The 16,347-nt window shown below is 42.9% G+C and overlaps 1 protein-coding gene across 1 annotated transcript; it reads left to right on the top strand.

Annotated features, from left to right (window-relative positions):
• Positions 1-2,276: 2,276 nt before the first annotated feature.
• Positions 2,277-2,873, top strand: diras1a (DIRAS family, GTP-binding RAS-like 1a; the record flags this gene model as incomplete). The annotated part of the gene is made up of 1 exon (XM_080541680.1): positions 2,277-2,873. One exon carries the CDS (start codon positions 2,277-2,279, stop codon positions 2,871-2,873), a length of 597 nt encoding a protein of 198 aa, XP_080397806.1.
• Between the last annotated feature and the right edge of the window lie 13,474 nt (positions 2,874-16,347).

Here is a 16,347-nt window from a genome sequence, read left to right as displayed (position 1 = left end):
TTTTCACCATCTTGCTCATTCCGATGAAACCTTTTCAGATCTAAACACGTGTTGTGGCACTAGAGACCCAGACTTGTTTCTGGAAGGCCATAGACTAAAGAGACAGACAGAAGGCCATAGACTAAAGAGACAGACAGAAGGCCATAGACTAAAGAGACAGACAGAAGGCCATAGACTAAAGAGACAGACAGAAGGCCATAGACTAAAGAGACAGACAGAAGGCCACAGACTAAAGAGACAGACAGAAGGCCATAGACTAAAGAGACAGACAGAAGGCCATAGACTAAAGAGACAGACAGAAGGCCATAGACTAAAGAGACAGACAGAAGGCCATAGACTAAAGAGACAGACAGAAGGCCATAGACTAAAGAGACAGACAGAAGGCCATAGACTAAAGAGACAGACAGAAGGCCATAGACTAAAGAGACAGACAGAAGGCCATAGACTAAAGAGACAGACAGAAGGCCACAGACTAAAGAGACAGACAGAAGGCCATAGACTAAAGAGACAGACAGAAGGCCATAGACTAAAGAGACAGACAGAAGGCCATAGACTAAAGAGACAGACAGAAGGCCATAGACTAAAGAGACAGACAGAAGGCCATAGACTAAAGAGCACAGAACTCTGAAGCTGCAGTAGCTAAGACTGTGTCATTATAGTTTGGTGGAGTTGCCATTATGCTTTGTCAGTGATCAGAATGTACAATGTAAGATCCAGCTTCTATGGCTGCCCCTCGTTCTCTGCAGTCACTCTTTCAATAGGCGTCTGGCTTCAACTAATCAGGCCAGTTCTCGGTGAGGAGTCTTCTCTACTAGGGAATAATGTGCATGAATAATTCAATATTATTCATATATACAGTATATAATTGTTTTACTTTATTATTCAGATTCGTCTGCAGCCAGAATGCATGGAACGCTAGAAAGTCAAGAGAGCGTTCCCCCCCCCCCCCCCTCAGAACAGCTGATGCTCAGCTATGTATTGTAGGTGCACGTGCAGGATACAGTATATGAACTTGACAGCAGCACTCCTACTGGTCTTGCCATTGGCAGATGCAACGACCTGCCAGGCTTCTTCAGGTCCTAGCCCCCTATCCATCTGAATACTGATGTCCCACCGCTTGACCACACCAAGATGGATGACTCACTAATAGTCTGACCATAGTGCTGATGGCAGCAGATACAAACACACACACACACACACACACACACACACACACACACAAACCCATTGTCATACAAGCTCACATCTGAAAATACATTGCTTATCAGCTAGGTGAAGGATTTCAGTGATTCATTCAAAATCATAGTTGATCATTTCGTTGCATAGGTGATGATTTGTTGCGTAGTTGATAATTTCGTTGCATAGGTGCTGCCACATCTCTCAATGTTCTTGCATTTAACAAGGCAGCCCTTGTAAAATGTTGAATCTCACAAAAATGGCTTTGACGATCATCTGCTGGGATCCTGTTTCCCACAGCTGTGATAGATCTGAGAGAGCATCGATCAACAGCCTTTCCCGTCTGGTTCAGATTAATGATAATCTATCGTGGCAAACCACTGTTTAAAGGAACCAGCTTGTGGCATTGTTTATATCCATTTGGAGGTCACTGAGATGTAAGCCATTATAAAAGCTTGCAGATGCTTGTAAATATTTATACAATTAAATTCAAATGTGTTATGTATATATTTGCTTATTCACTAGAATGAACGTGAAAGATAAAAATTCCAATGTGGCCAAAAGAAAATGGAAACCATTGCTAAGAACGATGACGTGGTCATTGTATCGGTCATATACAGTGCCTGTATCTGTAACATTGCTTCACATAACATTGTTTTTGCTTTAAACCTATAACATACAATGAACAATACTGGTATTCCTTCTCTAATAATAATATAATCTTTTTTCCTTATTCTAGCAATATTACTGCCATTGGCCCCTGGCCCTAGCATAAATGACTTTTTTCTTATGATGACTGTTGGATAGATTATTCACTTACTTAGACAAATGTATTTGCTAGGGAGATGGAGATGACTCCAAAGTCGAAACAACGGCACATAACCAACCAGTGGTCGAAGATATAATACATTATAGTATTATCAGTAGGCCTACATTGTATCTGTGCAGTCTGAGGTTTGGCAGTTAAGTGCAATTCTGACTGCGTAGCTTGAGACCTTTCTGCTAAATCCCCAAAATGTGAGAAAAAAAGTAATGTAAATGTAATATTTCTAGTTCCTAGGTAAAAAGATCAGGAGGACTCCAACTCCCAGTGGGCCGAGATGCCGGAGCAGAGTAACGACTACCGCGTGGTGGTGTTTGGCGCCGGAGGCGTGGGCAAGAGCTCGCTGGTCCTCCGTTTCGTCAAAGGCACCTTCCGAGACACCTACATCCCCACGGTGGAAGACACCTACCGGCAGGTGATCAGCTGCGACAAGAGCGTGTGCACCCTCCAGATCACTGACACCACGGGCAGTCACCAGTTCCCCGCCATGCAGCGCCTGTCCATCTCCAAAGGCCACGCCTTCATCCTGGTCTACTCCGTCACCAGCCGCCAGTCGCTGGAGGAGCTCAAGCCCATCTACCAGCAGGTGCTGTCTATCAAGGGGAGCGTGGACGCCATACCTGTCATGCTGGTGGGCAACAAGAGTGACGAGACCCAGCGGGAGGTGGAGACCAAAGACGGCGAGGCCCAGGCCGCAGCGTGGAAGTGCGCCTTCATGGAGACCTCTGCCAAGATGAACTACAACGTTAAGGAGCTGTTCCAGGAGCTTCTGACGCAGGAAAAGAAGAGGAACATGAGCCTGAACATCGACGGCAAGCGCTCGGGCAAGCAGAAACGCACTGACAAGCTCAAGGGGAAGTGTAGTGTCATGTAGGGAAGGAGAGACTGCTTCGGAGGTTGTGGGAAGTGCATTTGAAGATACTTGTTTCTTGGGGATGGAGGGAGCTGGGAAGTGAAGATTAGAGGGGACGGGGGGCATCTTTTGTGTAAGATTTGGCTATTCCAAAAGAGGTGACTCCACCTCCTCCCTCACCTTATGACCATCTCCCTCACTCTGCTTATAACCGTGGAACCAGGAATCACCCAAGGCACAGTCTTGCCTGTTTTTTGTTTTGAGGTTTGAACTCTGATGCCCTTAAGGAATCGAATCAGAAATTGTTTCTTTGAAAATTAAGTCTTGATGCAATACTATTGTGCTAGAGGGAAACAAATGGAAATTAGACTAATCCATATCCTGTTGAGTTTACTGCATAATTGCAAATTACTGAAACTCAGTGCCCATTTTCCAGATCCCTTTCCCCCCTCTCTCTTCCCCTTTCCCCCCCATATGACTCTTATGATTAGAGAGGTAATAGGATATTCAAGAGATGAGAGGGTATTCATTTGTATGTAAAATAATTATTTGCCAGTCTATAAATTTATGTAGATTTCCATAAACACAAGGTAGGCGTAAGGAGTTGAGAGTTAGATATTGTCATCGATAAAGTAATTATATCACAAGTTAGACCAATATGACTATACTCAAAAGCATGAGACTGTGATCTCTAATTTACTTGCGCAAAAAGATCATGTTGGAACATACTGGTAAAGTGAATGCATCATAACCAAGCTGTCTGGACACAAACATAGCTTGCATAGCAAAGCTTGTATTGGATTTTCCATTAGTAACTAGCTGTTTAGGTAGTTTGTTGAGCATGATGCAATGTTTATGAGACACTGGTACACTGGTACTGTAGTGTGGCTAACGTGACCAGTCGCTATAGTGTAATCATTTTTAAAAATACATCTTCCAACCTGAACAGTTTTTCCATAATTGTATTATGGTGGGAGCAATTTGTTACAGCGATACAGCGCACCCTGATCAGTGGGAGTATATACGTCTTTGAATTGAATGCTAGGCTCATAATATTTTCACCTCCCAATATTACAGTACATGGATTGAAGAACTGGAATTTGGAAACTTTCAGGATGATTCATAGCAGAGCTTTGTATGCAAGGACTGACCATCTATGAGATCACAATGATAGTTTTAACCATGTTTTGAAGCTATACAGTGTTTGTTTACAATTACATTGTTTACAAACAATGGAGTTTTACCAGCTTATATTAAGCCCATGAACTAAGTCCAAGATGCAGTTCTAAGTTATATTATTCACAAATCAATTACTATATAATTAATTACAAAGTTATACAATTGATGTACAAATCCCAGATTGCCCTGTTAAGGCTCTCCAAACATATTCCTCTCAGAAGAATGTATTTATACATATATTTCTACAATAATCAACATTTAAGACATAATCCTATTTAATTGTATACCCTGTCTAAAACAATCACAGTTGCATGATTTTGTTATTGAAAATCTATGGTAATCGATGGTGCATAGAAACGTCAGCAACCGTTGATATATAGTATATAGGGCATAGTAGCCTATGTGATCTGGCTAGTATGTGATCTGGCTAGTATGTGATCTGGCTAGTATGTGATCTGGCTAGTATGTGATCTGGCTAGTATGTGGTCTGGCTAGTATGTGGTCTGGCTAGTATGTGATCTGCGGTGAACCAGGACTCTGAATCCACATCTGCATCTTGGACCAGGTCTCTCTTGAAAAAAGAAAGTTATCTTAATGAGACTCACCTGGATAGATAAAGGTTAAATAAAACAAAAGAATATCGACTGGTCTGTTGATCGATAGGATGCTGTCAGCAGCTCAGCGACAGTCTGCACCGTGAGAGTGAGCCACAACCTGCCCCCTTGTGGCATCTTTAGTTCACCACAGCACAGTGTGGGCCGTGAGAGTGAGCCACAACCTGCCCTCTGGTGGCATCTTTAGTTCACCGCAGCACAGTGTGGGAGTTTGCATCTTTTGAATGGGAATCCTAGGGAATGCAAGGGACAAAACAAGCACAGGGTCTCCAGTGACACTCGAACTCACCGTCCGACTCAACATTACGGACCAAAATCACTTGTGATTATGATCATGATTATGATCTATTGTTTACCTAAAAGTTTACCTATTGTTATACCGTGACAAGTTCTCTGAACACTCCCAGTTACTTCTCCGTCTGTGTTGACGCAACGTTTGGTAGACTGGAGCAGAGGTGACATAAGGTTTTTGCTCATAGGTTTTTTTGTGAAAAAAAACATTTAGCGCTGTGTGTATATAATGAACTGATTAAGAAAGATGGAAGCAGTCACTGCATTTTGTGATGCAATTGAAATGCCTGTCCCACCAGGTGATTTAACATGTTGTACAGTATATGATTTCAACATATAAGTGAGCTTTAGCTAAACAAAGCACAAACAGAACAAAGAAAGAATGTAACACGCAGATGAGCATGAAATGTGATTTTTTTTCTGGGAAATATCAATCTCTTGCACAAACATTTTGACCATGATGTCATTTGTCCAAGTTGATCACGTGTTATGCATAACATAATCATTTAAATTCTTGATATAGACTTTTCTAAAAAAATAAAATAATAATCTGTTCTCCATAATGTCTCTGTAACCCATTGGCATCTTTTCCAATCCCTTAATCACATGCCCTTGCTTTAGCAATATGACATGACAGCACTTTTTGAGGATTTGTGAATCCAATGAAAAAGGACCTTTCTGTAAATTATTTGATGTGCTCTGGTTGTTAACAAATATCTTATACATGGACAGTTTTCTTTTGTGGGTATTTTGCAACTTTTATCATGTGAAGGAACTGATAAATAAAGAAAACAAAATGCAGAGATGATTGTTTATTGGTCACTTAGCTCTTTGTTTGTGAAATGGCTAAAGTATCGCTATCCCTAACAAGCTTATAGCTGATAAACTAAAGAAACACGGGGTTGATCAATCTCATGGTTTTGAACGAAACACAATTCTCCTAGGACCTTGTCTTATTTTTCACTACAGCACAACAGCACAAAAGCACAAAACACACAGCACAACATCACACCACAAACCAAAAACACAAGGTATTAGTCCCAACTCCTAATATGTTTCACCCACAGTAGAAACATTCAACTCCTCTTCAGCCCTACACAGCCCCACCCAGACACCACACATTTATAACAGCCCTAATATCATTAACCAGAATGTTCTATAGTATACTGTACCCTCAGCCACACAGAGACAAACCCCCTGGACATCCGCTCTGGTTCAATACACCCACACTGCCAACCTGATTCCTGCATGTAGTCCATATCGCCAAACAATATACAGTATATAGGTGAACATACGAAGAATAACTGGGCCCACATAAGGAGATGTAGACATCATCTACATTTGCTTTGTATTTGTTAGTATATTTTCCTGGAAGCGTAATGCCTATGCCATGTTAGAGCAGTAATGTTTGGTCTACATTTGGCAGTGTTATCTGTGTGGGCGTGGTGATGACAGCACGTGACCTGTGGTCTTTCACCTGGTGTTTCCTTTAGCCACTCAAATGATGGATTACATCTTGTCAGTGCCCTTTGGAATCAGCATAAAAAAGTAACAATCCTACAGATATACTGCTGAGCCAGTCCATGCATAATGCCAAGGTAAGTGTGTGCATTGCATTTATAGTGTATGTGGTGAGTCTGGGGACGGACAACTCACAAGAGACCCCTTTGATTTATGAACTTCTACCGCCTCCAAGAATCAACAATATTTGTGGTTGTTGCTGAGCTTAGTTTTTTTATTTATTTTTATAATGTTTTTTTCTCCTATCCGACTACTTAATAATCTTGCCATGATCTAAGAATAAATTGCTATCATAAATCTAGCCTCTTGACATTAAACACAAGTCATTCCACTTGTATAGCTTACTGGGGGGGCCACACAAAAGGATCAGAGCTTAGTTATTTTCATTTTACTTCAAGTATATTAAAGTTAAAGTGTAATCATATTCCAGTGCGGCATCAACGTTGTTTTATATGCTTATGTGTTTGATATGCTACCTTTTCCAGCTAACTTCTACCCCATCCTCTTTGCTTAGCTTCTCCACCTCCATGAATGAATGAATGAATGAATGAATGAATGAATGAATGAATGGACTTTATTGTCATTGCTACAGTACAGGTACCAAACAACGAAATTTAGGAGGGGTGGCTCCCCTGGTGTTAGGAAAGAAAAAAAAAAAAAAAAACTTCACAAGAAGGGAAGGAGCTGGTTTACAGTATAGTACACAATCCACTGTACTATACTGTACAGATAGTCGACTAGGGTTGTCATATTGCACAATAGTATTTTTTTCACGTTATTTAAAGTGTCACAGTTTGCAGGCTTGAAATGTACATGTTTGTGCCTCAGCACTACACCTGATTTTTTCAGTCCAGCAGCTGCCATACAATCCGTCCAGACTGTCCAGGGCCCAGAACTTAGGTCTTTGCTGTGTTCAGGGCCTGGACGGCCCTGTGGTAGAAGCAGTTCTTCAGTCTGTTTGTCTTAGCGGCCAGGGTCCTGAACCTCCTTTTCGAGGGCAGCCTGGTAAAGTGTACGTGCCCAGGGTGGGTCGGGTCCCTGGAGATCTTTGAGGCCTTCCTGAGACAACGTGTGTTGTACAGCTCTTCCAGAGAGACACCATGATTCGTCTGAAGAGGTAACTGACTAAACCGTACCTTCCCTTAAGATGTTTGATTTTACAAGAACTTTTTTTTTTTTCTCTCTTCGAATCCTAGAAATGCGAAGGGATCTGACAAGGATTTATTTTTATTTTTTAAATGACAGACACAGTAGAGATTATGACAGGAAGGAAGGGCGAGAGAGAGAGAAGGGATGTCATGCAGGATATGTCCGCGGCTGGAATCGAACCAGGATCCCTGCGGTATAGGGTCAGCGCTTAATCCACTACGCCACCTAAGTGCCCCAGACTGTTCACACTTTTTACAATACTGTTTGATTTATCTCCAGGATACAGAATATTGCTGTGTGAACCATAGCCTACTCAATGTAACTGCTAGTATGAGAAACATTTTAGAATGATGTTATGATTGTGGTTCACATGTATCTTCTCTACCAGATATGTATTATATATATATATTATATAGCAGAGTTTCATATCTGGTTTGACCCATTGGACAGTCATGGTTACTTCATTTGTCAACATGAGGTTAAAGACTGTATTGTGGTGAGTAAGCGCCATCTGGTGGCCATGTGGTTAAGAGAGAACTTTCAAATAGCTATGTTGTTTATCTGCATGAACATTTGTATGCTTGCCTGGTAAGTACTAGGGGTGGGCATCGACGATCGATAATTGATCGATAAGGATCTTGGTCGATCACAAAATAAAACATTTGGTCGATCACAAATTTTTTTTTATTTTTTTTTATTTTTTTTTGTGATCGACCAAATGTTTTATTTTGTGATCGACCAAGATCCTTATCGATCAATTATCGATCGTCGATGCCCACCCCTAGTAAGTACCAAGACCCCTTGAGATTGCTTCCACAGGTATATATTACTAATATGGCTTGGGGGCAGGACCACCCCAAAGAAGCCAATGATTATTATTTTAATTTTTGGGGGGGCGGGGGACAGACCTCCGTAGATCATACAACAAAATACACACATTCAATGAATAACTACACTCATCGTTCCACCACCTGGCTAGTGTGTTATGTACAGAGAGAAACTAAATTCAAATTCAAATTCAAATTTTATTTGTATAGCGCATTTCTTACAAGATGCAACTCAATGCGCTTCACATACTGACAGAGCCGCAAGCAGGCAAAAGTAAAAACCTGTACACTATGTAGCCAGGAAAATTCCCTTGCAGCACTCCACACATAGAGCGACTACTAACCAGTTTGCCTACCAGCACCCAGCGGTGGACCCCCACACCCCCCCTCGGGGAGCCCCCGCCGCCCCACACACCCAGCCTGCCCCACCACCAGCACACCCGGCCCAGCCAAGCAAGCACAGACCATAAAGGCCCCGTACAAGCAGGCCCGTCACTATGGGCGGGCCTCAGGGGGCCAGGCCCCCCCACAGACGTGCTGGTGCCCCCCCAACTGGCAGCCAGATATAAAAAAAAAATAAAAAAAATAAATATATATATATTATTCATATTTTATGTTAAATGACGACATTAAAATTGAGAAACAATAGTGTGTTTTTCATTTTGTTGGACGGGATTCTAGTGACAACCAATCATTTGAAAGTTGAAAGTTGAAAGTTGCACGTTACGCACGCTGCTGCTCCCGCCATTTCAGTTGTGTGAGGCGAGCACTGAGCAGTTGAGTGAAATCTGCGCGTTTTGATGGATAAAGCTTTTTGAATAAAGATGGATATAAGAAAGTGGATTACCGGTAAATCCTCGAAAGGTGCAGCTGCACCCAACCCCGATGGACATACGTAGCACCAGCATTAGCGACTGTGGGCAGCCTGACACTAGCACCCCGACGGCTACCACTAGTGAGGTAAGTCCTACTAGCCCAACTGTTAGGGCTAGGGCTACTACTAGCCTTGCTAGCCCCCCGATGAAAGTTTTGTTACTTTTCGAGCCACCAAACAGACTGCTACAAAGCGAGAACATGGACCTGTTCACTGCGGTTACTCTTGTGAACAGTGCATCTGAATGCATAAAATCACTGCGCACAGAGGATGAGTTTACTGCGCTCTGGGACCTCTGCTCTCCTCCAGCCTCAGCCACTGACGAGGCTGGTCCCAGCTGTCCAACTAAGAGAAGACGCACAATTAACAAGAGCTTTGGTGCATTTGTAGTTGAAGGAACGGTTGGACAGTCACAGAGGGACACTGGCGAAAAGACAGAGTTCCTGAGAGTGTTTTACAGTGTTATTGATGCTGTGCAAGGAGAGATGGATGCGCGTTTTGGAGAGCGCAGCTGCAAGCTCATTGGTGCGCTGGCTGCTTTAAACCCAGAGGCCGAGGATTTCATGGATCCATCGAAGGTCACTCCTCTCCTAAGATTAGCTCGAACTGAAGTGGTTGAATCTGAATATGCTGTGGCTCGTGGTGGGTTCCTGGTAAAGAAGATGGAGGACACCTCGTTTCCCCCCAAAGATGGACAATGGACAATAGCCAATATTCTCAGTATACATTCCACTCAGCACTCCAGGCCATGCCAACTGTCATCCAAGCTTATACACTCGCCCTAACTTTGGGAGCGTCTACCGCGACTTGTGAAAACTATTTTTCAACACTTAAAAATGTTTTCTCTGAGCATCGGCGCAGCATGTTGCACAAGCGCAAGGCTCAACTGATTCAGCTTGCCTTCGAAAAGGACCTCACCCACAAGTTCAAGGATGAGTGGAAGCAGAGGCGCCCTGTCCATAGAGGCAACCAAGGCAATTGTTTGGGGCCACCAAACAAAAAGGGCCTCCAAATTTTTTTCCCCAAATTTTTTTTTTCCACATTTTTTTTTCCACATTTTTTTTTTCCAGATGGGAGTGTTACATTAGTTTTCTTAAGATAGGATAATAAATAAATCTGTTCAATGGGCATTTGCCAAAGTAGCCTACTGTTAATCAGTATTTATCCTGTATAGAATAGAATAGAATAGACTTTATTGTCGTTGTACAGTTGCCTATACAATGAAATTGTAGTGGCTCTTCCGAAGGTGCAAAAAAACAGAAAACATATTCACATATTCACAAACATATACACATATAAGATAAACATTTATGAACATGTCTTATGTCTACTGTTCAGTGTCTACTGTATGGTGTATATGAAGATGTTATGACGTTTTATCATGAAAATAATGAACAGCAAGCTAGATCCAAAACTAGGGCCGGTGGAGGAGGGCAATTGTCACATTGGACATTTATTGAATAGAACAGTCAAACTTGGCGAAGTACAAAAATAATCCATAAGCGATCAAAACCAGAAAAATAACAAACAATGCGTATAGAATATGCGTATAATGCGGTCAACAAAAATACATCGCTCCCCTCTCTCTCCACTACCACCATGCAAGGTGCGCAGGTGCTTAAATTACCTTGCAATATCACCCCCCATAACCATATGACTTCTCAATACGGTGATCTAGGCAATAAACAAACAATCAAAGTAAACTCACAATAAACCCATTAGCCTGTTATACTAAATACCCCCTAAATCATATTCATACCTCCTACAACACCTCAGGCCTTTGGGTCGGGTGGTTCATGGAGGCAGACTGAAAGGACACACATTCATTGCCTATTTCATAAATGTTCTCCATATAACGACGTCGATCATTGATCGGCAACGACACTATATAATTGTTTGCCTGACTGGCAATCGGATTTGGGCAGTCTGGGGATTTACACGGCAAATCAAATGAAGAACTACAAATCCCTGATGACAGGGAGATGACGTATGACTGCTCTGATGAATCAACCCCTATTTCATTATTTTCTCTATATAGCGACGTCGATCATTGATCGGCAACGACACTATAATATAGTTTGCCTAACTGGCCATCGGATTTGGGCTCCTAATATCTAAAAAGCACTACGGTTTTCTTATTTTATCGGATTAAAGTAGCGAAGACCAGAAATTCCCATTGACCGCCAGTCAAACTTCTCCCCTTCTATCACCCAAAAAGGGGCGTGATCATTCTGATGACAGGGAGATGACGCGCAACTGCTCTGATGAATTGTAGTTTATTGATAGCTGGCTAGTCTCGCGGTGCCAGCCGTTTCCACTTCCGCTTTGCTCTCGCTCCAAACGTCTGGAGACCTTTATCCATAGAACGGATTCTATGTGCGCCCGGAGCGAGCGGCAAATCTAGGACACTGATAGGCCGGACCGATGGGAAGCACCGCCCCCCCGTCCTTCTCATTGGTTCAGTTTTTTTTTTTTTTAAGTTAACTATTCATTTGTTACGTATTTATTTGACATCTGGGTACAAAATATAAATAGTTAATACATCATGTAGCCTATATTAAAGCCTTTAAAAATGATTCATGATAAGATCCATCATTTACATGCATTTACATGCATCATTTACATGCTCCATGTTGCATGTAATTTGTATGCTACTTGTGGTCCAGTATGTCGCAATGTGTACTAGGTGTGCTACTGTACCTGTGGTCATGTACTGTTTTTACTGTTTTTATGTAATGTGCTTTGCATGTTTTTATGTGCTTTTATTATGTCAAATGTAATTGTTGTATTGTGGCTGTCTTGGCCAGGGCTCCTTTGTAAAAGAGACGCTAGTCTTTCAGACAGTTTTTTTTACTTACACACACACGAGCGCGCGCATATGCGCGAACTTCGTAAAACCGTATTATATTTTAGTGTCAGGGAAATAAATACATTTTAAAATGTCCACATCGTCACCCGCCTAAGACCCTTACCAGGGGCCCCCAAAAGTCTAGGGGCTCCACTGAGTGGAAGGACTTACTGATGAGGAGATTCAGCACTGAAAAACGCCGCCTCCTTCTTTTCTGAGCCGGGTGTGTGTGTGTGTGTGTGTGTGTGTCCGTGTGAGCACACGCCGTGGTGATGTTTTGCTAGTTGTATTCTCGACAGCTTTTTCAACTAGAGAGATGAGCTGTTTGCACGGTTATGCTATATTTAATGTGCTTTGTGTATAACGTGTTCAATGATGAGGATCTGGCTGATCCTATTTGCTGTAGATGGGTGGTTTTAATGTGATGATCACACGATCGGTCGGTCATACTGTATCCCTTTTGGAAGTGCACTGATTGCGTGCCAGTCTCCTAATTTTAGTTACGTAGGCTATCCCTGGCATTTATTTAATTATTGTTCTTGTAAGTGTGCCGGGTTGGTGCCAATTATTGACCTGTGCGCATTGTAATGCACAACTTGGCCTCTCCACGCTATAAAGTAACTTGCATTCAAATAATTTTAGCTTAGGCCTACTCGGGTCGACAAGGCCTTGTAATAAACCAGCTTCGCCTGTGTTTATTGTTATGTTATTTGCTGCATTCTGATAATTTTAGGTCTAGTCTTCATCGGTAGGCTACGTGTCCAATTTAGCCTCTGCAACCTACTATGCATGTCAGTGTTGCATGACGAATACCATAGCATATCGGATTATATAAAATAGTTAATAATAATTGTGCCCCCCCATGCAGTTCATTGGCCCACCCTAAGACTGGGCCCTGGTGACGGGTCTGCGTACAAGGACGGCCAAGCAGGTGCCCCGGCGGCGGAATAGACCAGGCACACGGGGCAGCCGGGGGCCCCCAAGGGGAGGCCCAAGGACCACCGGCGCATAGCTAGCAAGCAAGGGCGAAAAACCTGTACACCATGTATCCAGGAAAAGTTCCTTGCATATTATCGGCTGTCCATAAATGTAGTGTTGTAGTGTTACTACTAATGACAGTATGAGACTGAACAAAACTTGACATGACTTTTTCCTTTGAAAAAAAAGAGAAAGTGAACAGGTCTATTGTAGGCTATGTTGGATATACATTATTTTTAAAATACAAAATGAACATTAGTGAACAAGTTGGGTCAGTGAAGAGTGCTGCTTTGGTCCAAACTATGTGCTTTCTAAAATCTGGTGTCAAGGTCGAGCACTGAACTTTATGAACCTCTTTTACATTTAGTTTGTTTACAAAAAAGGATATGCAAACATAACCATTTTCAAATGGTCAAATCATAAATTGTCAAATTTGTGGCCAAAATCTTTAGGCCATCATGAAGGGAAACGTCACTTTGTCTTTTCGTTGTCACCACAAGATGGCACTGTTGTCATTTCAATAGTGCTCACCATTCTTTGTGTTTTTCTTGTGTCTTTTTATTATTACTACTCGATCTTTTCAGTTTGTAAAGCGTCTTTGAGTGTCTAGAAAAGCGCTATATAAGTCTAATGTATAATAATAATAATAATAATAATAATTATTATTATTATTATTGTCTATCCAAATGCTGTTGCTATCTTGGTGAGTCTGGTCTATTGAGTGCAGGCCTAACTATGCTTCCTCATCTATCCGGGTTTGAATAAAACAGAGTCATGTACAGTGTGGTGTTGTGTCGGTAATGGTAAGAGGTTGATGGTCTTGTGATTTAACCATTGACTGTTGGAAAGAATCATCTCATTCTCAAGCACAATGATCTGCTGTTCAATGATCATTTCAATTCACAATTCATCATGATTTATTGTCAAAGAATAAGTTGTATGTCATTTTGAATATCATTTTCCTCATTCACCACATCATCTACCCTCGGTAAGATACATTCTACTGTGGTCAAGTATTACCCTTTTATAAAAACATTGTGTGTGCGTGCGCGTGCGTGCATGTGTGCGTGTGTGTGTGCGTGTGTGTGTGTGTAAGTATAGAAAGTAAATAAGTGAGAGCAGAGGGACTGTGGAGTAGGGGAGAGGGTGTTGGCACAGAGCCCAGTGCTTTGTCCCTCTCCCTGTGTGATCTCATCCTGTCATCACTAGAGGGGACCCACTTGTTTTCAAAGCGCCTTCATAACAACACGGACATCCGGACGGATATCTCTAAGCTAGCACCCAGCGCCAAGCACTAGGCCAGGGCTAGCCGACGACTGTTACCGCCCCATCTCAGAGCCGGGGCCTGTTGCATAAAGGCCCTCAAGCCTAGCTGACGCATCCCAGACTACACGGTACGGGTAGGCAACAAAGGGCCAGTGGGCTCAGGAAGAGAGGGATAATTACCTATCTCGCACACTTCTCTTAGACACACACACACACACACACACACACACACACACACACACATACACAAAGAAAAGAGACAGGCACACTCATATGAATACAGGCAAGCATGCACAAGCACGGACACGAACATGCACACACATGCACACACACGCAGGCGCACACACACACACACACACACACACGCACACACACACACACATCCTCATTGAGGATCTGGAAATGATTATAGCTGAATGATTATAGCTGAAAAATGCCTCTAACTGCGACAGGCTACTATTTGCCAATAGTGATGGATAGTGAGCTACGGGGGACATAGAGTGAGTCAGGAGTGGTGTGTGTGATGTGCGTGTGTTCACACTGTCATGCTGATCTTATTCTATTGTTTGTTTCATCTCATTCCTATCATTTCATTTAAATTCTTCTTCATATCTTTGGTTTTCATTTGATTCATATACCATTACGAACCTACTGGACATTACTGCTTATTCATCATTCCCCCCCAAACCATGCAAAAAGAAAACAGTGAGTAATTGATTCTATGATTCAAATGGGAAACACGTTGTATGGGAAACATCGTGTGTATATCGGCTGAGTAGCTATGTGGCTATGTGGTATGTGGAAAAGGTATGTGGAAACCAACTGTAGCCGTGTGGAGTGAGTGACGTGCTTTGGATCCCTGTTCTCAGAATATTTGGCACCAGGACCGTTTTAGCTTTAGTCTCGAGCCTCTGCGGCCCTAAATCATCTACTGTGTACGATCTGCTGGACACTGAGCAGAGAGCTTCCCAGAAGGAGCAGATATGTGTTTGTGTCTCTTCCTGCCATGTACATGACTAGTAAAAACAGAGGGGCAGCCGCTGGTTCCTGGGGAACAGACAGAGCGTTAGGACGTCCAGCATGAAGGCCTCATGTGATGTTTTTTTTTTTTTTCCTTCTCTCCCACAAAGTTTGTCAAAGTAATCTACTGCCGGCGGTGTAGAGGCGTGTGAGAGGGTGACGCGAGTGACGCAAGGACACGTCAGCCGGCAAGGAGGAGGATCTGGGTTCCCAGCAGAAGACAAAAACAACTTCCAGATCCTTCTCCTTCACCATCAAAGAAAATACAGGAAACGCAAACATACAGGCAGGCAGGCAGGCTGGCAGGCAGGCAGGCAGGCTGGCAGACAGGCAGGCAGGCAGGCAGGCAGACAGGCAGGCAGGCAGGCAGGCAGGCAGACAGGCAGGCAGGCAGACAGGTAGGCAGGCTGGCAGGCAGGCAGACAGGCAGGCAGGCAGACAGGCAGGCAGGCAGGCAGGCAGGCAGGCAGGCAGGCAGGCAGGCAGGCAGGCAGGCAGGCAGGCAGGCAGGCAGGCAGGCAGGCAGGCAGGCAGGCACGCACGCACGCACGCACACACACACACACACGCACACAGGCCAGGCACATGCTGCAGAGTTACAGCTACTAATGAACGACTGTACTGGAAAACTGCAAAAGCAAATGTCAAATGTGCAGTGCCTGCAAGTAATGGGATAGTGAAGCCTATTTTAAAAATGATTTTGGCTCAACACAGTTTGGATTTTATATGATGCAATTATTGCAAGGTTAAAGTAGAGATGCTCAATGATTCTCAATGATGGCATTTTCCAGCTGCTGGCTCTACCAGGCCTGTACTGCAGAAAAATTGTATTATGAGGACATGGACATGTTTAATTAGATTTAAATCTGAAGATTGACTTGAGCAGTCAACATCTTTACACTTTTTGGCCCTTAAAAGCTCCCTAGTT

This window comes from Nansenia antarctica (genome assembly GCF_963989245.1).
Source record: "Nansenia antarctica genome assembly, chromosome: 1".
In the NCBI taxonomy this organism is placed as follows: Eukaryota; Metazoa; Chordata; class Actinopteri; order Argentiniformes; family Microstomatidae; genus Nansenia; species Nansenia antarctica.
The sequence above is the reverse complement of the archived record's forward strand: the minus strand, read 5'-3'. Positions and strand labels throughout refer to the sequence as shown.